The sequence below is a fragment of the Urocitellus parryii genome, chromosome 3 (assembly GCF_045843805.1).
Source record: "Urocitellus parryii isolate mUroPar1 chromosome 3, mUroPar1.hap1, whole genome shotgun sequence".
Lineage (NCBI taxonomy): Eukaryota > Metazoa > Chordata > Mammalia > Rodentia > Sciuridae > Urocitellus > Urocitellus parryii.
In genome coordinates, this window is record NC_135533.1 from 101,645,614 (window position 1) to 101,668,618 (window position 23,005).

General features: G+C 44.2%; 1 protein-coding gene across 1 annotated transcript in view; it reads left to right on the forward strand.

Moving 5' to 3' along the window:
• Positions 1-23,005, forward strand: part of Adcy1 (adenylate cyclase 1) — a 144,493-nt gene that overhangs the window by 89,020 nt on the left and 32,468 nt on the right. The window contains exons 9-14 of the mRNA XM_026399504.2: positions 5,168-5,362; positions 5,473-5,570; positions 6,892-6,976; positions 15,541-15,630; positions 16,065-16,318; positions 16,661-16,787. Coding sequence (XP_026255289.1) covers positions 5,168-5,362; positions 5,473-5,570; positions 6,892-6,976; positions 15,541-15,630; positions 16,065-16,318; positions 16,661-16,787 — 849 coding nt within the window. The remainder of the gene's footprint in view (positions 1-5,167; positions 5,363-5,472; positions 5,571-6,891; positions 6,977-15,540; positions 15,631-16,064; positions 16,319-16,660; positions 16,788-23,005) is intronic.

A 23,005-nucleotide genomic window follows, 5' to 3' on the forward strand; every position in this document is an offset into this window, starting at 1 on the left:
CCTACATCAGGTTCCATACTCCCCTGGGAGGCTCAAACCCTCCAGATTGTGCCCTCTTCTCTCTCATCATAATGCCGTACCACCTTCTCTGAACTCTGGGCCCTGCCCTGGCTGGCCCCTTCAGCTCCCAACCCCAAGAGGCCTGCGTGATGGTGCTGGCCCTTTTCATTTGGATGACTCCTGGACATCTTACTAAGCCTTCTGGACCTTGAGGCTTGCCCCCCACCCCATCACCTTGTCCACAGTGCCTCCCTCTTGTGTCTCATCCTTCTATCCAACTGCCTGTCATCTGTACATGAGCTCTCTGCCTGTAGATGATCCTCCCCTGACATGCTCTGGTAGCAGTAGAGTCAGTACTGCCACATGCTGCCAGAACACTGTCTTCTTGTTCTATTGCTCTAATCTCTGACCCCTTGCCCTCCATGGTGCCTGATTCTGGCCCCTTTGCTCCATGGGTAGCCTCTGTAGCTAGGGCAGCTCCCTTACCCCAGTATCTATTCCTCCCTGGGGAGGGGCAAAGAGTCACCCCATCTTCCACGGAAAAACCTTTGCTTTTCCAATATCCTCATCGCCATCTGTTCCCAGACCGGGCCCCTGGCTGCTGATTAGTGAAAACAAGTCCCCAGTGGGGGCAGAGAGTGTCTCTATCATGGAAGTCATCAAAGAGTGATGATGGGCAGTGGCATGGGGCCTCTGCAGGGATGTCTGTGGTGGCTCCAGGTAAGGCCTGATCCTGGGCATGTGATGAGTTTGCTGTGAGTGCCAGGTGGACACTGGCCTGCAGCTCTTTCCCTCTCTGTGGCATTCCAGGCTTGTCTTCACTTGTCCATCTCACCTCTTCCCACCCTCTGCTCCCCTGCTCCTCCAGACATGCTCACCTGGCGTCCTCAATGTAAGGTGGAGCCAGTTAGGAGCTGGGGTTGAGGTAGGGTGGGAGTGTGCTTTATACCTTGGAATCTAGGCTTGGCTTTTGTCAGTGTGTCCAGTTCCAGGGAGTGACTTACAAATGTACTTGAGCAGCCTCAAAGTGTTCCATCCCTGTGGGTTCAGTGTTCTCAGGTGCTCATTTAGGGGACCCGGAGCCAGGACAGCAAAGATTGACCAATAGGTGGCAGTGTTGCACAGTGATCCAGTCCAGGGTCAGGGATGGGTTGCTATTATGAGGAAATCATTCAATGACACTTGTTGGGATGCAGTAAAGGCTACTTTATTTAGGATCTTTGCAGTAGGACCAGGCAGTGGGGTCCCAAAGTTGTGGAGGAAATTAGGGTGAACTTCAAATACAACAGGGAAAGTGGGAATCTATAGCTAAGTTGTAGGGTAGAGTCAGTGGATAGAAAATTACTGAGAGGAAGGAAACGTCATGGGTAGGGATTCTGGAAAACCAGCCAACAGACTCCTGCTGATGATAAGCTAAGGTGATCATACATTACCCGGAGCAAGGTGGAGGATGAGGGATCTGACTAGTTATGGAAGGTGATCAGATATCGAGGGGGGCCGGATTTTGCTAAGCTGACTTAGCAGGATTCTTTGCTGAAACTGGATTTTATAAGGAAGTACACAGAGGAAGATTTTAGATGCATCTGAATCTTGGTCCATTCCCACATATTCTGATGCCTCTGATAGGTTTGGGCCACCCCTCACTGAGCGGCCTGGACCTCCTCCTGGGAGTTTGATCTCTTACCTGCACCCACATGGCTTTAGGTCTTGCTCATGGCTTTAGGTCTTGCTCATGGCTTTAGGGCTTGCTCATGGCTTTAGGGCTTGCTCATGGCTTTAGGGCTTGCTCAAACAGCTATTTTTGTCATACTGCAGAGATAAGCTCCTACAGTAAACTGTTGCCTCCAGTGTATTTATACCTCTTCTCTTTGTTGTTTGAACACTCCCTATATTATAAAACTACTTATTGTGGAAAATATGAAGAAATGCAAAAATTATGAAGAAGAAAATGAAAATCATTTATCTATAATCCTACCAACACCCATAAAAAAACCTATCATTAACATTTTGTTCCTTCCTGTTTCTTAAGAGTGTGTGTGTGTATAAATTTTTTAACAAAACTTGATTGGGTGACATACAAACAGTTTGGTATGTTTCTTCAGTGTGTCCAGTTCTGGGGTAAGTTTCTTTGATAAGTTTCTTCTTCACTTGCCAATATATCTTAAAGATTTTCTTATATTATTAAATATTCCTCAAAAATTTGATTTTCAATCATTGTTTAGAGCCCTAGCCTAAGAAGAGACCGTTTACTTAATCAACCTTCACTGATATATAAGATATTTCTATTTTGTTTTAAATGAAGCACAGCAAGCACAGCATCGTTGTTCCTGAAATTTCTTTCTTGGATCATTCTATAAAATGAATCCTATGAGTCAAGGTCTGCATGCATGGGTGTGTCACTCATTAGGGTTTGTGATACCTGTCACCCATTGGACCCATCGGGTTGGAGACATGCTGATGCTAGTCAGAGCTAGTCTGGGGACTCTTCTTGATTCTCGTTTCCTAATACTTGAAGAATATTTGTTTACCTACTTTATATACCCAGGAACCTGCTTCTGTCTGCCTTCTCCCCCTTGTCTCTCTTTTAGCATTGCTTTTGTCCTTGTCATACTTCAATATCTAAGTTTTTTGATTAAACAACAACTACTACTACTATAAATATGCTGGGCATGGTGGTGCATGCTTGTAATCCCAGTGACTTGGGAGGCTGAGAAAGGAGGATCATAAATTCAAGGCCAGCCTAGACAACTTAATGTCTCAAAATAAAAACTAAAATGGACTGGGGATGTAGCTCAGTGGTAAAGCACCCCTGGGTCCAATCCCTCATACCTAAATAAAAAAAAAATAAAAATAGAAGCAATATGTACACATGATACAAAAGTTAAATCTTTCAAACTTGACCATTTTGTGTTCTTTCTAGAAATCAATGTGTATGTACCAGCAGATAAATGCAAGTGGGAACTGAGATTACTGTACTTACACACAGTCCTTTCACTCATGCTGGACCTTAGGCATCTTGGAGGCTCACCCCGACCCAAGTCCCTTCTCTGTGGCTGAATGGCCCCCAAGTCTGGGTGCCGACCTGACTTCACCCCTCGCTTGTTGGTAGATAGGGACTTCATTTCATCATGTCCACGGGTGCTGGAGCATCCTTTTTAACAAACATCTTAGCAAGAGATACAAGGATAGCCTGGGGTATTGCTTTGTGGTGAAATTGCTGGGTTAATGGAGTGTCTATTTTAATTTTGGAGAGCTATTGCCAAATTGTGCTCTCCCAAGCGTTTGCCCTCCTAACCCTGCTGATGGTACGTAGGAGCTCTGGCTTCCCCGACCACTTTAGCTCTGCCCTTAGCACAGTTTAAAATATCACCAATGTGCTCTCTGCTGTGCCTTTTCTTCTATTTCTGATCCACTTAGCCTCTTGCCTGCCTTGTCTTCTGGGCTTTATGTTTAAATATGTCTAGGGATTATTTTTGTAAGCATAATGTGTACCATATCTATCTAATATAGTGAAGATAAAATTTTAGCTTGTTTGGTCCACACATTGAAACTGATTGCAGTAACTTTTTACTTAATTCTCTCGGATTTTCTTGATCTACAGAAATATGTATTACAAATAATGAGAATTATGCTTCTTCTTCCTTCCATTATTAAATGACCTTATTGAGGGTGGGCAGTCTTTTTACTTTGGCTTTAACAGTTAAAACAAATAGGGTTTTGCCACTAATGGTGACATTTTGGGCTAAAAGTAGTAGAATATGCCTAATTATTTCAGGGAAGTAGCCCACATAAGTTAGTATTAGCAGTTTTTACATGAGAAGTGGATGCTGGATTTAGGAAATACGTTTGCATATGTTTTAAGATGATCCACTTAGAGGTTTTGTCCTCTGACTGTTCCTATGGTGTGTGATGTGTCCGGATGTCCAGTGTGTCTTTGATCTTATGAGGTGTGGTAGGGGTGCTGTCTTGTTACTGCCAGGTGGACGTGGAAGTCCAGGCTGCACACCCGTCTTCCATGACATCGCTATTGTGCAGGTATGGAAGTTGATTCTCCTTGAGGCTGCCAGTCACAGCGTAAGTACAGAGTCATTGCCATCTCCTAGATATGAGCACTTTGGCTCTGTTGGGCTTTCTTTGGCACTGTCTTAGTGGGGGATGCAGCTACACTCCCTCACAGCCCTATGAGGATATAAAATTCAAGACATCAATGTGGCCTTTGCTGGATGAATGGGGGTAGAAAACAGATTTTTCAGTGGTCTTGGAAAGAGTAGCATTATTGTTGTCTAAATTTTCTCTTTCTCTAGGTTTCTCATTCTTGGTCCTTTGGCCAGAGAAAACAGGCTTTTCTTGGGGCTTTTGCTATATACATTTTGCCTGTACATGTTGGCATTTCCAGGCCATGGGCTTCTCCAGTTTCTGGTCTGAGATAAATAAGCCAGAAAGGAACCCTAGGGGGACCTCCTGCTCTACCGTACAGTTTTTCTTTGAATCGCAAAGTTCCTAAAGCACCTCATCTTTTTCTTTTTACTGTTGGCATTCTGACCATTTGGTTAGAAGAAAATGGAATAAGGTATTTATTTCTTCTTTTCTGGAACCGCATGGACAGCATCTTTTTAATATTCTTGTATTCTCCTAAAATGTGTTAAGCACCAGAGGCCCTGCTTATGAAGTCCAATAATGAGATCACAGTAGGTGGTTTCAAATTAGACTCCATTTTCCTTTTGGCAAACAGGTGCATTCTTGTACCCCATCCGTGACATGTGGGAGCTGTGTAGAAGGGTTCACGCTCCATTCCCATCAGCCCTGGCTGTGGCAAGAGACCTGGTAAGGTCTGGTCTTTCAGGTGTCATGTGCAGATGCCTGCTCTTCCCTGGACACTGTTTCACCACTGCACACATGTTGAGTCCCACAACCCTCACCACAGTGCTGTGGCACAGCTGCCCTGTAACCCCAGCACAGATGTGGGAGCCCCAACACTGAGTGCTGAGAGACTTCCCCTGTCATCTCAGGTCACCAGGGGCAAAGCCATGATAGCATCTCCTATCCTCAAATGGAGCCCACCCTGCAGCAGACAGGATGCAGGCTGGGGATGGGGGGCGAATATAACCCCTTTTCTTCAAAAAGGGGAGAATTTGATGACATTTCTTTGTTTCCATGATGACTGCAGCGGAGAGCATTGAGAACAGCATCAGAAAAACTTCGAAACCGCTCGTCTTTCTCTACAAATGTGGTCTACACCACACCAGGCACGCGTGTCAATAGGTATTTAAGCCGCCTCCTGGAAGCCCGCCAGACGGAGCTGGAGATGGCGGATCTGAATTTCTTTACCTTGAAGTACAAACATGTTGAACGGGAGCAAAAGGTAAGTCACTCTGGTTTTAATTTTCCTTGATGTGGTGGGTCAAGGCTCTGTGTGGGGCCCATAAGCTCGAAGCTCCAGTTGATCAATCTCTCTCCCTCCCTTCTTTGCAGTACCACCAGCTTCAGGACGAGTATTTCACCAGCGCTGTCGTCCTTGCCCTCATCCTGGCTGCCTTATTTGGCCTTGTCTACCTTCTTATGATCCCACAGTAAGTGCTGTTCCTGTTCTGATCAGTGTGTGGGAAGGTGACCATGAATTTGAGGTCCCTGGCCAGGCATGGTGGCATGCACTTGTTATCTCAGCGTCTTGGGAGGCTGAGGCAGGAAGATCGCAGGTTCAAAGCCAGACTCAGCAACTTAGTGAGGCCCTAAGCAACTTAGCAAGACCTTGTCTCAAAAAAAAAAAAAAAAAAAGGCGGGTGGGGGGCAGGGATATGGCTCAGTGGTTAGGCACCCCCTGGTCCAAAAAAAAAAAAAAAAAAATTCTGGATGCACACAGATTTGAGGTCCCTGAGGTTGGTGGCTGTGTGTTCTTTTTATATTCAGGATTCACCTTCTAGTTACTCTTCCATCATGCCAAGCATTAGGAGAAGACATTGGCCACCACCATTTATTTAAGTCACTAGTTTAGCGAGCTTTATGGCATACAGCTTGGGACTGGTCACTGTTGATTTTTAATTTTGAACTGAGTGAATTCTAAGACACCACATACCACATACTTACAGGTTCTGCAGCCTTGTGGCATGTGCCATTGCCCTAATAACTATTTTCAAGGGGGAAGCAGAGCGTACTAAATGACCTCACTGATTTCTAGGTTCATGTCATTTTTAGAAACATTCAAATGAGAAAAGGAGGGTTCTGAAAAGGAAGAAAAATATGCTAATTATCATATGAGTCAATGTGAGTTTGGCAGGTTTTCTTGGTTGAGGAAGATACCCAAAAGTCTCTGCTTGTTACTTTTCTTCCAGACATACCGTTTCTTTATAAAACCTCCCTAGGGGGAATAATATCTTCTTTGAGTTTCCAAAAAACACACAGAAGGTCCTCATACCTGGTGAGGACAGGGGCCTCATCTGTGGGAGGCACACAGATTCTGAACACAGTGATCTACCCAAGGCTCCTGTTTGGGAATCTAGCTTTTTCTAGAAACGTCCTTCCCATACAAAGCCCAGCAGAAGGGCAGCTCACCAGACTGTGTGAGCAGTTCCTATGCTTCTGTTAGGACTAAAGGGCTTTCAGAAAGGTTTATGTCCCTCCGCCTAGGTTAGAATTTGGAGATGGGGTGGTGCAAGTCGAGGATAACTCAGAAAAGACCCCTTTACTTGGGAGCCACAGATGCCTCCCTTGAAGGTAGCAGATGTGGCAAATCCCCAGGGATCTGAGGGCAGACAACCTGGTATATGACACTGCTTCATCTTGAGAGCTGAGGAGATTTAGAGGAAGGGTAGGAAGGACTGATTTTCAGATATCTCTTGGATTCATGTCACCTGGCCTCTGACCAGCAGTGACTTGCATGTCCTCTGTCTCTAGGAGTGTGGCTGTCCTGCTCCTGCTGGTGTTCTGTATCTGCTTCCTGGTGGCCTGTGTCCTCTACCTGCACATCACCCGGGTCCAGGTATGTGTGTGATGTGTGTCTTCTCCCTGAACTTCACCTGGTCCAGGCCTCTGGACCATCTCTGCCTGCCTGCTGGACAGGACAAGTGGGATGTTGGAGTCAGTCCTGTCCCTTGCTCTCCATGGCAGGTGGAAATGTCTGCCTTTGTGCTGGATGTTCTAGTCCTGTACCAAGCTCCGTGTGCTGTGTGCAAGCTGCCTACTGGGCACGATGGGTGGGTGATGGATGCCAGTCAAGGAAATGAACACAAAATATTGGTCCTGATGTTCGAGATGGAGAGTTTAGGGGAGAAGGGAAGGGTGCCTTCTTGGGTTTTTCATGTCTCAAACCTGGGAGAGCATTTTCCAGGTGGGCCATCAGCCCTCCAGGTCCCCATGCTCATCTTCTCAGCTCTTTGGACTTTGGGTGCAGAGTCCTGAGCACCACAGCCTTGTGCCCTTTGCTGTTTATCAGAGAGGACTCTTTTGTTCCTCCTGGCCCTTCATTCCTTCATCACATCCTCAGTCTTCTTTCCCAACTGCCCCATTTCCCCCAGAATACCCCTACTTGTCCCTTCTAGTAGACCCAGTGTTATTTTTGTATAATTGTTGAAAACAGCAATTCTTAAAACGATTAGGTCTAGTTTTATTTGTGTAGCTTTGTCATTATTCATAGGTAGGTACCATTCTGATTTTTTTTCTTAATTAGATGATACCATTTATTAAAACTGCATTTTCACTCATTATTTGAGTGACATTTTGTTTGAAATTTACCCCTTCAAATAAGTTTGCTTTTATCATATAATTTCAAATGAAAGCATGATGGATGATCATTTTCAAAGCCTGTCACTTTGTCCACAAATGGTGGGAACTGGCATGCCCACCTGATGGTGTGCAAATAGCCTAAGATATGCAGAAAATAGAATGAATACTGCTGGGGAAAGAACAACAGCCACCAAGCGTAGATGAGGAATCCACCAGCCCCACAAGCCCACCTGGCATCTCACTCCAGGAATATGGATTCTCCTGAGCAGATTCACACCCCTTTCTTGAGCCTCCCATGTGGGACTGAGACACATTAGCCTCTTGCTGTAGATGAGGGACATGGGGTTTGGGCAGCTAAGCAATCTGATCAAATGACTTAGAAGCAAAATCTATACTTGGTCTCCTGTCCATAAAACTAATATTCAAACCTAAACACTCTATGGCTTCATAAAACATGTATTCAGTGAGATTGGGCTGTGACTGTGCCTGGAATTAACCCTCTTGGTCGATAAGGCAGCTGCCCTGTGCCTAGGAACTTTGGCCAGAGTAATTTCAGAGTGATAACATTAAAAATAAACTAGTCTACGTCATCCCATGTGATGCTTCTTACTGAGATGTTTTGTTCTCTTGGTGGACTCTGCCCGGGCTCCAATGGTTCTCTTTGGAGCACTCCCCACCCCTCCCCCATGGGCAAGGAGTGTTTTTCTAACTATGTGTTTGTGAAGCACCAGGCTCACAAAGCTGCAGGACCCGACTTTCCTAGGAGCTGGCGTCAGTGGCAGATGCACTGATGTGCAGAAAGCAGAGTTTGTTCTCAGCTCAGGCCAAGCTTGCATCAAGTATCCACTGGGTCAGGGCTTGACGGAATCAGCAATGTATACTAACCATCTTCACCAGGCTCTGCACTGGGCTCAGAGGATCCTTTGTGGGGGATGATTGGGGCCATGGCAGATGTCTATATAAAATACACTGTGGGGATGACAAATGACAGAATGGAGGCATGGGGAGGTTGGCACACAGCAAGTCAAATCCATCCAGGAAAAAGCTAGTTTCACCCAAGGGGGAGGCATGAGTGGGTAGGGTCATCTACTCAGGTGGGGTTAGGTCTAGTTCCCAGAACGTATTCCTGGGACCCTTGTGGCATCAACAGTGTAGAAATGTTCTCTTCCCTGATGTCAACAGTGTTCAGAGCCAGGTGTCCATGGGACCCTCACCCTTTGCATTGGTTCTTGTAATTATCATTATTCAGTTCCTAGAGAGATAGTTTAGCTTCTATTTACATGATAAAATATATTCATAGGAACAAATATTGAGCATCAGATGGAGAGGATCTGAAGTACTCCAGTTTCCTCACTGAGGGTGTGAGCCAGAGTGGCCAGCCTCCCTAAGATGCCACCTCTATAAAGTTCCTGGAGCAACAGTTGACATTTTGCAAGTGACCAAATAGTCAATCCAAAGTGCTTGAAATGATAAAAAGTTATGTATTGGCTCATGCATCCAGAAAGACCAAGGGAGAGCCCAGGGTTGGTTTTAGTCAAATGACTCCATTCTGCCATCAGAGACAAATTTCTTTCTCTCTGTCCCCTAGAGCCAGTCTCAGCCCAAAGCTAGTCTCCTTTAAGGGTTTCAAAACAATGGCAGCTGACCCAGCTTTAGGTACATCTACCATGCATCTGGAATAGGAGCTGATGCCTCTCTGTATCTCTCTAAAGATCTCAAAGCCTCCTGCACTGAATCAGTTGCCAACCTCACGTAAATCACCTAGATTTTCTCAGAGGTGCAGATTGAGGGCATACAAGTATCCTTCTGTATAGAAATGCTCCTTGTAGGGATTTGACCATAGCAGATCCAATATCAGTCTCTGGGATAAAGACTGAAACAAGGTTTGTCTAGCCTGCTCCTTGGAATTCTTCCTACCTCCTCCTGCTGCCCAGGTCCAAAGCTGTTCCTATGTTTTGATACCTATTACAGCACTGTACTTCTAAAGATTCAACTTTTCTGACTTATCCTTCTGCCATCAACCAGAGAAAATGATCTCTTTTTTCCATTAAATTTTTTTGATGAGTAACAACTACATACATTTATGGCATACAATGTGAGGCTATGATATACATATACATATGTATGTATATATATCATTTTACAGTGTACACATATGTGTGTGTAGATGTATATTAAGCAATTGAATTACCTCACATATTTAGCATTTCTTTGTGGTGAGAACATTTAAGATATATTATCTTAGCAATTTTGATGTACATAATATGTTATTTTTTTTTTGCTATAGTTACCACACTGAGCAATACGTCTCAAAATCTTATTCCTTCTGTCCACTTAAAACTTTGTACCCATTGACCAACATCTTCACTCCCACCCCCAATATCACCAGCTGGCAATCTCCATTCTACTCTCTTCTTCTAGAAATTTGACTTTTGGAGTCCATCCACATATATGTGAGATCATGCGGTGTTTGTGCTTCTATACCTGGCTTATTAGTGAAACAAGCATATTGTCCTCTGGGTTCATCCATGTTGGTGCAAATGATAGTATTTCCTTCTTTTATAAGGCTAAATAGTACTCCATTGTGTAAGTGTACCCATTCATCCTTGGATGGACACCTAGGTTGATTCCATATCTTGGCCCTTGTGAATAGTGCTGCAGCGAACATGGGAGTATAACTATCTGACATGCTAATTTCATTTCCTTTGGCTCTATACCCAGTAGTGTGGTTACTGGATTGTATGGTAGTTCTATTTTTAATTTTTTGAGGCACCTCCATACTGTTAGGGATGTACTAATTTACATTCCCACCAACATTATACAAGGATTCCCTTTTCTCTACATTTTTGCTAACACTTGTAACAAAAGCCTTTTTTTAAAAAAAAAAATAATAACCATTCTACTTGGAAAGAGGCGATATCTTATTGTGGTTTAAATTTGCATTTCTCTGATGATCAGTGATCTTTGTCTGTCTTCATTTGAGAAATGTGTATTAAGGCCCTTTTGCCCATTTTAAATTGGATTATTTGGGTTTTTTTCCTGCTATTGAGTTGTCTCAATACTTATATATTTTGGATATTATTCCCTTATCAGATGCAATGTTTGCAGACATTATCTCCCAAAGTATGGGTTATTTCTTCACTTTATTCATTGTCATAGAGGAAAAGCTCCATGGCTTTCATGTGGACAATGCTTTTTTATCCACAGAGCTTTAAAAACACATGAAACAAAAGGGAAAATAGACAAATGAAATTTCATCAAACTAAATGGAATGTGCACAGCAAAGAAAGGCCTCATGTGATTAGATTAGGTACAGCAAGTACTCCTGTCTGATGCAGAATTATCTTATTATTAAGCTTAATTACAGCTTTAGAGTCCCTTTTACCACAAATATCACATGATCGTGGACATTCTCATTCCTCATAGTCTCTGGCCCACATTTAACTGAGAAACCTTGGGGACTTTTAGGAATTATGCCAATCCCAAATATACTAAATAAAATTCATTTTATTAATTTAAAAATTTTTTCCATATATTTATAACCTAGAGTATTTTTAAAAAACTGTTTTTGGCAAATTTTTAAAGGGTTTTGGGGAATCATAATTCTTCCCATTGATTATTAAAGTTATATTTATATGGTTTCTGCTTGCGTGGTCATTTTCATGGCCCTGAACTAACTAGCTTGCAGTGAAGCACTGACTGTTTGATACGCTATTTTAGTCAGCTTTTCATCACTGTGACCAAAAGACCCAACAAGAACAACTTAGAGGAGGAAGTTTATTTTGGTTCAGTCCATGGTCAGCAGACTTCATAGCTCTGGCCTGCCGCAGTCCGGCTGGGCAAAATAACCGAGAGGTGATAAGCAACTTGAAGGTTGAAGCGGGAACTACTTTATTGCAAGTGAACTCAGTGGGAACTGAGCGAGAACTCAAAGTACCGCTCCTAACATAGCGGAACCGCTTTATTGCAAGACAGCAGAGGTAAATATAACTAACTGTTTACACACAGCTTGACTCAATTAACATCATCTAGATACAGCAGTCAGCCAATAAGGAATCCTCACCATCTTAATGGCCCGCTGGCATTGCTTCACAAACCACTCCTCCTGGCAAACTGCCAGGTGCCATCTTGACTTGATTTGCATCCCCAACACTGGCCCAAGGTGATAAAGAACATCATTGCAGAAAGATAATGAACATCATAGCATTACTCAAAAGCCCAAGTCCATCATTGTTGGAGGAGAGCTGTTCAGTTCATGACAGCCAGGATGCAGACAGTGAGATCCACTTGCCAGGGACAAAGTATAAACCCCAGAGGCTTTCCCCAGTGACCTACTTCCTCTGGCTACACCTTACCTGTCTATACTCACCACACAGTATAGTAGTCCTTTCAAGTTAATCCATTAAGTGATTAAATCCATTGATTAGACAACAGCTCTTATAATCTAACCATATCATCTTTGGACATTTTTGCATTGTCTCACATGAGCCCTGGTGGTTACCTTATATCTAAATAATAACATTCTGCCCCTGGTCCCCTAAAGCTCATGTCCATCTCACAATGCAAAATATATTTAGTTAATTTCCAAGAGTTCCCATAGTCTTAACAGTTCTAGCATTATCCAAAAGCCCAAGTCCAAATTATCATTCAAGTCTCAAGGCAAACTCTTAGCTGTGAGTCCCTATAAAAAATCAAAAACAGGTTACATATATCCATATCTAATGGCTAGTAAATATTTCCATTTCAAAAGGGATAAATAAAGACATAGAAAGAAGGGATGGGATTAAAGCAATGCTGAAATCCAATGGGCAAATGAGTTCTATAGCTTCATGTCCAGCATCCGGGGCACATGGTATTGTGATGTTCTTTCCAAAGTGTTTGTGTAACTCTACTCCTATGTCCTTGATGGTTGCAGCCCACATGACCTCTGCTAGCTTATTCCTGAAGCTTTCCTTGGTAGTAGTTCCATCCTACTGACATCTCTTAATTTTGGGGCCTCTACTATAGCTTCAGCTTCCTTCTATATCACCCTCCCAGGAGGTGTCTGCAGGGATTTGGAACCTACTACACTTCGTCTGGCCTCCCATACCTTCTTTTGAAATCTTGATAGAAACCTCCATGACCTCTTAACTCCAGTATCCTGCATTCCTGCAGAACCAGCACCACATGGATGATGCCAAGATTGGCCACCATCCTGAGCAGTACCCAGGCTTCCTAGAATCATGGCTGCAGCAGCCTCTGAGTACCTGAGCAGCTGAGCAGGGTGAAACAACTTCCTAGGCCCCCCTATACAAGCAGGGTGCCCCATTTTTCTCAAAGGAATTTTTACTTTTCCATCCTTGAACCTGAGATGGGGGGTGGTCTTGCGAGTTCCTGAAATGCCCTGAAGTCATCTTTTCTATTGTCTCTGGGTGAAGTATTTAGCATTTCTTTAGTGGCTATAATCGCTTTAACCACAACTTCTTTAGCCACAGTTTTACTTATACTTTTCTGGTCTTTTGAGCTTCTACCAGAAATCACTCATTAAGCCGCCCCCCCCTTACAATATTCTAAAGCTTTTCCAGCTTATATCTTTAAACTTTTCAAAATTCCTCCCACAAACTTCAAATGGCACCAAAAGCTTTTGAATGGCATGGTCAGATTACTCACAACATTGACCCCACTCTCAGTACCAATCACTGTTTCACTTAGCTTTTGTGTTTCTGCGACCAAAATACCTGACAAGAAGGACTTAGAGGAAGAAGTTTATTTTGGATCATGACTTCAGCAGTTCAGTCCATGATTGGCTGACTCTTTAGTTTTGGGTCAGAGGCAAGGCAGAACAAATTGCAGAAAGGCATGGCTGAGAAGAGCTGGCTGCTCAGTTCATGACCGCCAGGATGTAGAGAGAGAGCACACTGCTGGCCTGGGACAAAATATAAGCCCTGAAGTCATGCCCCCAGTGACTTACTTCCTCCAGCCATGCCCTGTATGCCTAAAGTTATCACCCAGATAAGCCATATCATTGTATTAATCCACTGCTTAGGTCATAGCTGTCATAATCTAATCATTTCACTTCTGAACATTCTTGCATTATTCCACACAAGAGCTTTTGGGAGATACTTATCTAAACCATAACACTGGGGAAAGAGGTTGACTGGTATCTAAAGAAAAGGTCATTCAATCCCCCCGATTATTAAAATCCCCCTGAAGTCACTTTTTGGTGAGAATTCATTTCTCTTTCACACTTAGAGAGGTCATTCCATATACCTCTGCCCCAGATTTCCTTCTCATTAGCATTCAATCCTGTTCCTTTCAAGTCCCTGTCTATCTAGCCACACTGTTGGTCCCAGTCCATGAATCAGTGTATAATTGCATATCTGACCCAGATGTACTGCCCTGAGTTCTACCAGTGAGAGGATTTCCCTTCATCGTTGCTTTCAGTGATATCCTGAGAGGACCTATAGTGCTATAGCTGTCCACTTTCAGGTGGTGCCTGCGTATCATGCAAAACCTTCTGTAAACCAGGCCTGAATCTTTGCTGTTTCTGTCAGCTGATAATAGGGACTCCCCATGGGGCCACAGTTGGGAGAGAGGAGGCATTGCAACAGGAGAGGGGACCTTGGGCATTTGGGCCAATTCTTTTGCCTAGCTTAATTGTGCCTTCAGGGCCTGATCAGGCCCAATTATGTAAAGATTGCTTCCATTTGGTGATGGAGTCCTGCTACACATGCCCAACTTTGTGGCTTGGTGGGTCAGATAACACACGCTTTTGATGAGCAGTTCAGATCACGTGGTAACTTGGTGGCCCATCGTCAAACATTCCATTTCTTCTAAGTCAAGAACTTAAAAGAACATTTCTTTGGGTCAAGAACTGTTCTTAAAAGGAGAGCTGTTATCTGCAGAGGATAGTAGCCTTGTTCCAAAATCCTATTCCAGGGACTGGGGGTGGTTAATGGCCTGGAAGTTGGGGGCTGCCAATGGCTCTGGCCATGTTCCTAACCGTGTGGAGTTCTGCCATGGCCAGAGCTAGGGAAGCAGCCTAAGGAGGGCCATGTTAGAGATCAGGAACCAAAAATTGGGGCCTGAATTCATATCCTGCCAGCTATATGCATTGGGAAACTGCTCTTTCCTCATCCCCAGAATTCATGATCCTGGGCTTGGAGGTGTTTGTATCAGCTTTTCCTTAGCTGCCGGAAAAAATACTCCCGATTGCAGGAATAATTTGCAGATCTCCAAGGATGTCCTACCAGGTGCCTGCTGTTGGTGCTGGTGTTGTTTCCCATAAGATGCTATGGGTATTTATTTTGGTGTGTATTTTTTATTTTCAGGAATGTGAGTGTAAAAGGACTTTTTACTTTTATGCTTGAAAACATTTATTGAATATTTCAATTGTATTTGCATTTAAAATAAAAGTCCTATGAACTTTTAAGAATTATATAAAACCTACACAAAGAATGTGGTAAAGTCACTTAGAAGCCATAAAAGAAGACAAATGAGTGGAAATTCTTGACATTACTAAAATAGGAGAATGCATATAATGAAAATGTCAATTATTCTACTCCATTTTAATGCCAATCAAAGTCACATTGCCTGGCAGAAGGAAGGTGATATTACCCTTTTTAATTTAAAGAATTATAGGTTTTAAAAACTTTGGTGGGTTCTTCATCTGGGAAAGAAGTATATGAAAACAGCCAAGAAATCTGTGTGGGGGATGAACAGGTGAGAGCGTAGGGACATGCAGACCATTCTTTGCATTCTGTTTCATGTGGATTATTTATTATGCACATGAATCTTCTTTTTAATCAGATGATATTTTTAAAATGATGTTTTCTTGTTCAGTGTTTTCCAGGGTGCCTGACGATTCAGATTCGTACCGTCTTGTGCATATTCATAGTGGTCTTAATCTATTCTGTAGCCCAAGGATGTGTGGTAAGCATCCATTATAACTTTTGAAAAGCACTGGGGCAAGAGAACTAGAGGGAGCAGGGAGGACTGACAGGAGGGAACGGGGCAGGAGTAACAGATGGAGGGGGCAGAAGAAACAGGATGGAACTGGGGCAGGACTAACAAGATGAAGCCAAGATAGTAGTAACAAGAGGGAGCTGGGGCAGGAGTCACAGGATAAAGATGCCAGGCTTGGGGTGCAGGGAGGGATGGTGCCTCTAGGTCCTACTTAGCCCCTTCCCCTGCAGCCTTTGCAGGCTGTGGGCAGCAGGATGGTTGAGGCCTGGCTGGTGACACGGGAGGATGGTTATGGTAGAAGGCATGGAGAGCTGGGAGACTGGGATACCTGACTGAATGTTCTGAGAGAATGCCGGCTGCTTCCTGGCCTTTCCTAAATCCCTATGTCCCTCACTTCCCAGGTGGGCTGCCTACCCTGGGCCTGGAGCTCCCAGTCCAACAGCTCCCTGGTGGTCCTTGCGGCTGGGGGCCGGCGCACTGTGCTGCCTGCCTTGCCCTGTGAGTCTGCACATCACGCCCTGCTCTGCTGCCTGGTGGGTACCCTCCCGCTAGCCATATTCCTGCGGGTGTCCTCCTTGCCAAAGATGATCCTGCTGTCTGGGCTCACCACATCCTACATCCTCGTTCTGGAGCTCAGCGGATACACCAAGGCCGAGTGAGTGTGGTTGCCTCAAGGAAAAGGCCCCGGGTGGGGTGCTGTTGGTGGAATCTGTGTGTACAGCTACATATAGCCTCTTCCAATTAGCAAATTAATGAGGACCAAGTCTACGCAAAATTTTTAGTTCCACGGCTTTTCCATTTCTTCTCTTCAGCCCAGGTTCTAGCAAGGCATCAGACTTCCTGTTAAGAAGGAGGTCTTGGCCTGGGTCAGCCCCAGCAAGCTGTTTGTGGGCATCACCACCTAAGGACCACTCTCTGCCCTGCTCCAAGGGTTTGCTGGCCACGTCTTGCCTGGAAGCTCTACACTGACTGGGGTTTCTTCCTCACCTTCCCCCAGGGGCGGTGGTGTCTCTGGGCGCAGCTACGAGCCAATCGTGGCCATCCTGCTGTTCTCGTGCACGCTGGCCCTGCACGCCAGGCAGGTGGACGTGAGGCTGCGGCTGGACTACCTCTGGGCAGCACAGGCAAGAGAAGCCCTCTCTCCTTCCTGGGGGTGTGGGATGGGGATCCTTCAGCAACTGGGGCAGCTAGCTGACATTCATTGGCTATGTGACCTGCAGAGGTCCCCACTCAGCAGTATGGAAGGACCAGGTTCTAGAAGAGACCTGTGCCAGGGGCTTGCGAATTAGGGACAATCCCCATGGAATGACTATATGGAAGGCTGCAGGAAGAGTGTTCAAGATAATAATGTCGGAATGGCTGCTTTATGAGGCAGCGAGCTCCCCATCCTAGGTAGAGGGGCCTTGGACTCTGTGGGGTCTGGATGATGATTGCAAGTCCCATCAGAGTTATTGGGAAATAAGGGAATGAAGAATCTCACTCCACCCACTCCATATTGAGTGGCTCTGTGGGTGGGAACCGGGAATCTATATTTTTGACAAGTATCCTGGGAAATTCTGACAGGAGAGGCGTGAGGACCCCTTATGGAGGGATTCCAAGAAGTAGTGGTATGAGCTGGCTTTGGACCTTAACCTTCTGGTTACCAAGTGGGGAATCACAATTTCTTGAAATCTGTTCAGATGTGAGACAGATGTCAACTGTCAGATCTTTACCTGATCCCATGCCGTGTAGCTAAGTTCAGAGACAGAAGGGCTTACCTATGTCTATAGTGGGACCAGGGCAGCACTTGGTGCTAATGTGAATGCATCTCTGTCTGTGCCTGGGCCCCCAATTGCTCTGTTGCTCCCCAGGCCTCTGGGATATGAGGCATTTGAATAGTCAGGATTAGGTTACCCAGGTTCATATCCCATCTGCAGACTGTCTTGCTCTGGGCTAATTGCTCCACCTAATTTTCTTCACCTGAATGTGGGGAATGAAGGCTTGATGAATCTTAGCTTTAGCAAAAGGCAGTCTTCTTATTCTGATATATCAAGAATAGCTCTTGGCTGTTGGAACTACCTGATTTCATTTATACCTCAGCGTAGTGTTGCCCAGGAGGTGTGATTACACATGGGAAAACAGGGTCCGTGGAAGAGAATGTCGGGGTCTTTCAGTCCTAAGTGGCTGAAGCAGAGGGCTCACTGTGGACATGGAAGACCTGATTGTGCCCAGGTGTCTTGTGGCAGTGGGACCAGCTCTGACATATCTCCTTGGCAGGAGAGCTTTTTGGTTTGTCCTCTCATTCCTGAGACTGAGTAGCAGCAGGCTACACAGTGGAGGGCAAAAACCCTGCTCAGTAGCAGGAGGGGTAATAAGGGCTGGGCCTGGCATTAGGTAGTCCCTGTCCCACATTCTGGCAATGTCACAACCAATGATGGACCATACTCGCCTTTTTCCAGCCATAAAATGGGGGTGAGAACCTCCATCTGGGCTTCCAAGAATAACCAAAATTACCCTGTAGACACACTGGCCCCAGACCAGAGTGAAGGAGGAAGGCATGCTGGATCCCTCCTGGCTTGGTTTCTGCAGGTGACTTTGTCCCTTGGCTGTAGGTTATGAATCTATTGGAGTAACCTGCACCTGCTGATGCTCCCCATTGTCCCAGTACAACTGGAAGCAGGATGCCGGGGACCTATTGGTTGGGAGTCTCTAGGTCAACCTCCCTGGTGGTGGGTAATGGTTTCAGGTGCTGGCACATACCAATTCTTAGAAAGGAGACCAGCTGCAGTTTGCCCAAGCTTGCCAGGTAATGGGAGGAGCCTCTTTTTGATGGGTTTTGCTGCTGATATTTATTCTGCTCTGCCAGCTGTCCAGCAAAGTCCAGCAGTCTGGCTCCTAACACCCACTAGCCCTGCCATAAGCCTCTGGTTTGAGATCTTCTTATATGAGCAGTGTCTGAGGCCACATGGGAATATCCTCAGCCCAGGGCCTCCACTCTGCAGCCAGGACTGAATGGGCCCCACCTCAGAGTTGGGGCCAAATACCAGATACCTCCCAGAGCTGGAGAAGAATGGATTTAGCAGGAATCAGGAAGACTGAGACAACTGGGACACCAAGATGGAGGGTTTATAAAGTTGTTTACTAGGATGCCCAGTTGGCTGCATAATTGAAGTGAGTAAAACTGAGGCCATAGCTGTGACTTCCAGCTGGGAGATACTCCCCGGGGGAGACATAGTTTTCTCATCTGGGTTGGCATGGCCTTTTCTCGGTTTCAAATATTAAATTAAAATATTGGTTATTAAGTACAATTTTTAAAAAAATATACAGTATTTGACCACAACCCCTATCAACTTCAGGGCACAAATGCATTCTGAGTGAGTCTGTGGCCCTCATGAATGTGTGTCATTGGGTGAGGTTGCTAAATGGAACATAGTGACACATTTTTTTTTCCATAGATAGGTTACAATAAATGCTACTTTGCTTTCCCATAATCCCAGCAAAACACAGAACTTTCTAGACTTTATCTGTTTGCCCTCTGGACATTTAAATAGGTTGTACAGACATCAGAGTTCCTCAAACTATTACCCAATTTTCAGGCCAAAGACTAGGTGGGTTAATTATTTATGAAGACCAAATTGGTTGTTCAAACCTGCATAAATAGATGGGTTTTACCATTGTGATGACATCCTGAACCTCTTCATCTTTAACTATTGAGATGCTTTTGGTTCCAGTGTTGTTATTTTCTTTGATCTCAGTAGATAATCACCATGAAAACACAGTTAACTTATTTGTCTACCCAATAAATACTTAATCCAAGGATAATTCCCATTGTGCAATAGCCATTACAGACTTTGAGAAGAAGTTTGCCTATAGTATGGTCACAGTACAGACATGGAACTCTCAGCCATAGAACCAAGTTAGAGACACCATTGAATTCCTGATTTCGAACCCTTTTGTTCTTGAGCTGCATTTCTGCACATGTGATGGTAACACGGTGTGACAGTAACAGGGAGTTTATGTCATGAATGTCAGGGTCACCTTTCTGCAGCATGTTGGTTGTCATTTTGTTCTGTTACTTGCCACAGGTTTTACCTTTGGGCTTTGGGTGGGCACATCCTCAAAACAGCTTTCAATAAAGACAGATGATTCTGAATCACTTCCCACTAGGTCCTACCCCTTATAGGCCCCTCACCTCCCAACATCACTACCCGAGGACCAAACACCAAACCATGAACCTATGGGGACAAACCACATCTGAACCATAGCAGGGTCTTTATCTGCTGTTGGTATGAGAGTAATACCAACACAGATGAAGGATGAGTGGAGTATTCCATCCTTGTCAGTTTTTCTATGGAGTTTGTATAGAAGAGGTATTATTTCTTAAATGTTTAAGACCTGATCTACCTGGTTTTGTTTTTGTTTGTTTGTTTGATGAGGAAACTCTAAACTAAAATTCAATTTCTCTTAGGATATATGGCTCTTTAGGCTTTCTATATCTTTTTGAGGTGTCTTTGGAAATTTGTATTCTTCCCATAAATTTGTTGATTTTTTTGAAATTTGGCTATAATATTTCCTTATTATCTCTTTAATATTAACATAACCTGGTCTATATTATTTAATTTCTTATGATTATTTTCAGATTAATTTACTGTTAGTTTTGGAGCTTTAAGGTAATTTGAGAGAGGCTTTTCTTCCTGTGTAATATAGGTGCTTTGTGTTATAAATTTGCCTCTAAATACTGCATTAGCTGAATTCCACAAATGTTGGTGTTATATATAGGTTCATTTTCATTTGGTTCAAAGTACTTTCTAATTTTCCTTTTGGCTGCTGCTCCTCCTCTTCCCCCTCCTCCTCCTCCTCTTCTTCCTCCTCCTCCTCACTTTAATCAGTGTAGTTACACCAGGAAGACAGAAGGACAAGGGGACCTGTATCCAAAGCCCTGTCTTCAACAGCTAATAGACTTTGAGGTTTTATAGAAAAGGGGAATGAGGGCAATGGTGTGTGTTTGTGTGGGGGGTCTGCATAGCCAGAGGGATTGCTGTCCAAGCAGGTGACCTTGATCAAGTGCAGGTGTGACCTTGCTGTTGCTGCTGGTAGCTTCCATTTATCACACAGTGTTCATTGGATCAGACCTCATTTCAGGAATCCAAGATGACCTGGAGTGAAGGGGACAGATGCAGAATGGAGGCAGAGATGCCAAAGCTCTAATCCTGCTTTTAGCCACCCATTCGATATTTGAAGGCAAAAGTAGAGTCTTATGTCTTTGTTACAACTCTATCTTTTGGCCATTCCTTAACCTTGAGGGAATCAGGGTGTCAGCAAGTCTGATTTTCCAGTTTTCCTGGCCCAGTGATTACTAGCTTTTGAATTACAATTGAGGCAAAAAAGGGTTAGATGTCTAAGCCTAAAAGTAGAAGTGCCATTACAAGCTATAAAGCAGAATATAAGAGTCAAAGTCTGATGGTGTCCAATCTTCAGATTGGAGGGTGTCTCTTTCCTTTTTCATAGTTCTGTGAGTATGGACTACTAAATACACACACACACACACACACAAACACAAACATACACACACTCTTATTCAGAAAAGAATAGTCATTTTCTTGGTTTTGTCTAAATGGAGGGCCCTTGCCTAAGCTATGAGTTCTACCTTCGATGTGGAGGTTCATGGCTTTTGTGTCAGGCAATCATGCATAAGAATGTCATCTCCAAAACATCTTGGCCTTACTAACTTTTGGGAGGGCTGACACAAGTGCACGTCTCAAGTCACCTTTAAAAGGGCCACTGTCTTTCCCTTTTAATTATTCTTGCATAACTTGTTCTTTGACTTTTCTTCCACTCCATATTAGTACATTTGTCTCTGGTTATACTTTCCATTGGGTGTTCAAGACTGATTACCTAATTGTGGGCCCCCTGTGTTGTCCTCTTTCCTTCCTTTTGTTAAGTCCAGCTGAGACTCCTCAGGGGTTACTTTTTAGGCACTTTTGAGGAGCCTTTTGACTCTTTCTGTCTTTCTCTACCAGTTGTGCCATCCGCCAGATTGGGACAGAGTCTTGATGACTACATGTGACTTCCCTTGGAAGCATTTAGGGACATTCCCCTCTCCAATGACCCTCTTGTTTGCAAAATGTATACTGACTGGCTTTCTGTTCTCTAGGGTCCTGGCAATTCCCCTGATCGAGAGGTCAAGTTGTTACAGAGCTGGGGCCTTCCATGAAACTGAGGCAGCACGAAGACACCCCCCACCCTGCTTTAAACCCTGATCCTAGTGATCAAGTCAGAAAGGTTTCAGACATGTCGCTCAGAGAAATAGGCGTATGTTTATTAAAAAGGAAAGGGGGGACACTCTCAAGGGAGAGAGTGTGTTCTCTCAGAGAGGAGTGGGACTATGTACCTTTCTTGCACTCTGTTTTTTGGGGGGGTTTCAGTGGAGTTTCCAGAGAGTCCTGTCCAGTTCTACATACTAACTTTTGACTGACAGCAGGATGACATCAGACTTTCAGTCTCAGCGGTCATGAATGACCACTCTAGGTCACGATGGCCCATGCTGACCAGTTCTAATTAAAACCTGTTCTCTCAGATGTTATGGTTATGGAGAATTATTTTTATCCCCCCCCCCCCGAGTTCTGGGATCTGCTCTGTGTAAGGGTCACAAATGTCCCACACACATATTTTAGGGTAACTTGTATTTCTATGGACATTATTTCAGATCTGCTTTTCTCCTGCAGAGAACAGGTAGTTTTCTGAGGAATGTAACATATCCTGTCCATGTAAGCCAGGCAGGTTTGCAGGTAAATTGCTTCTTAGAAAAGAATGCATGCTGGGGTCTGCACAGTGCGCCCAGTTTCTGGAAGTATTCCCTTAACCTCATGTTCTCATCACTCACCTAAGTCTGTCCCCTATCAGAGTGACTCATCTGAGATACAGGGCCCTTAAAGGGATCCCATCATTACCTAGGTCCTGGCTGACCTTGGAGGGTAAGGGCCAACATAATGGCTGTTTTTGTTCCTTAGCTCTTTTATTTCTCTGTCTTTGGGCACCAAATCTTGGTTTTGAAAATCCCCGAAGCCCATTTCCACCAGTCTTGAAGAGGGAGTAATGAGTTTTGATTTTTACAGTTATATATACCTTCCATTTAATTGGGGTCAGTATTAGTACTGGAGTCAGCATCACATCTTGTCTGTCTTGAAGGTGATGACTTCTTATCTCAAACAAAGTCAGCTTATTCTGTTAGAAATTGTATTTCTGTAAAACATCAACAGACAACAGTTGTAAAATTTTACAAGGAAAATACAAAACAAGAGCAAAAACATTCAGTTTGTATAAGAGCTCTGAATCAAGAAACATTTTTAATAACACTAGTGTA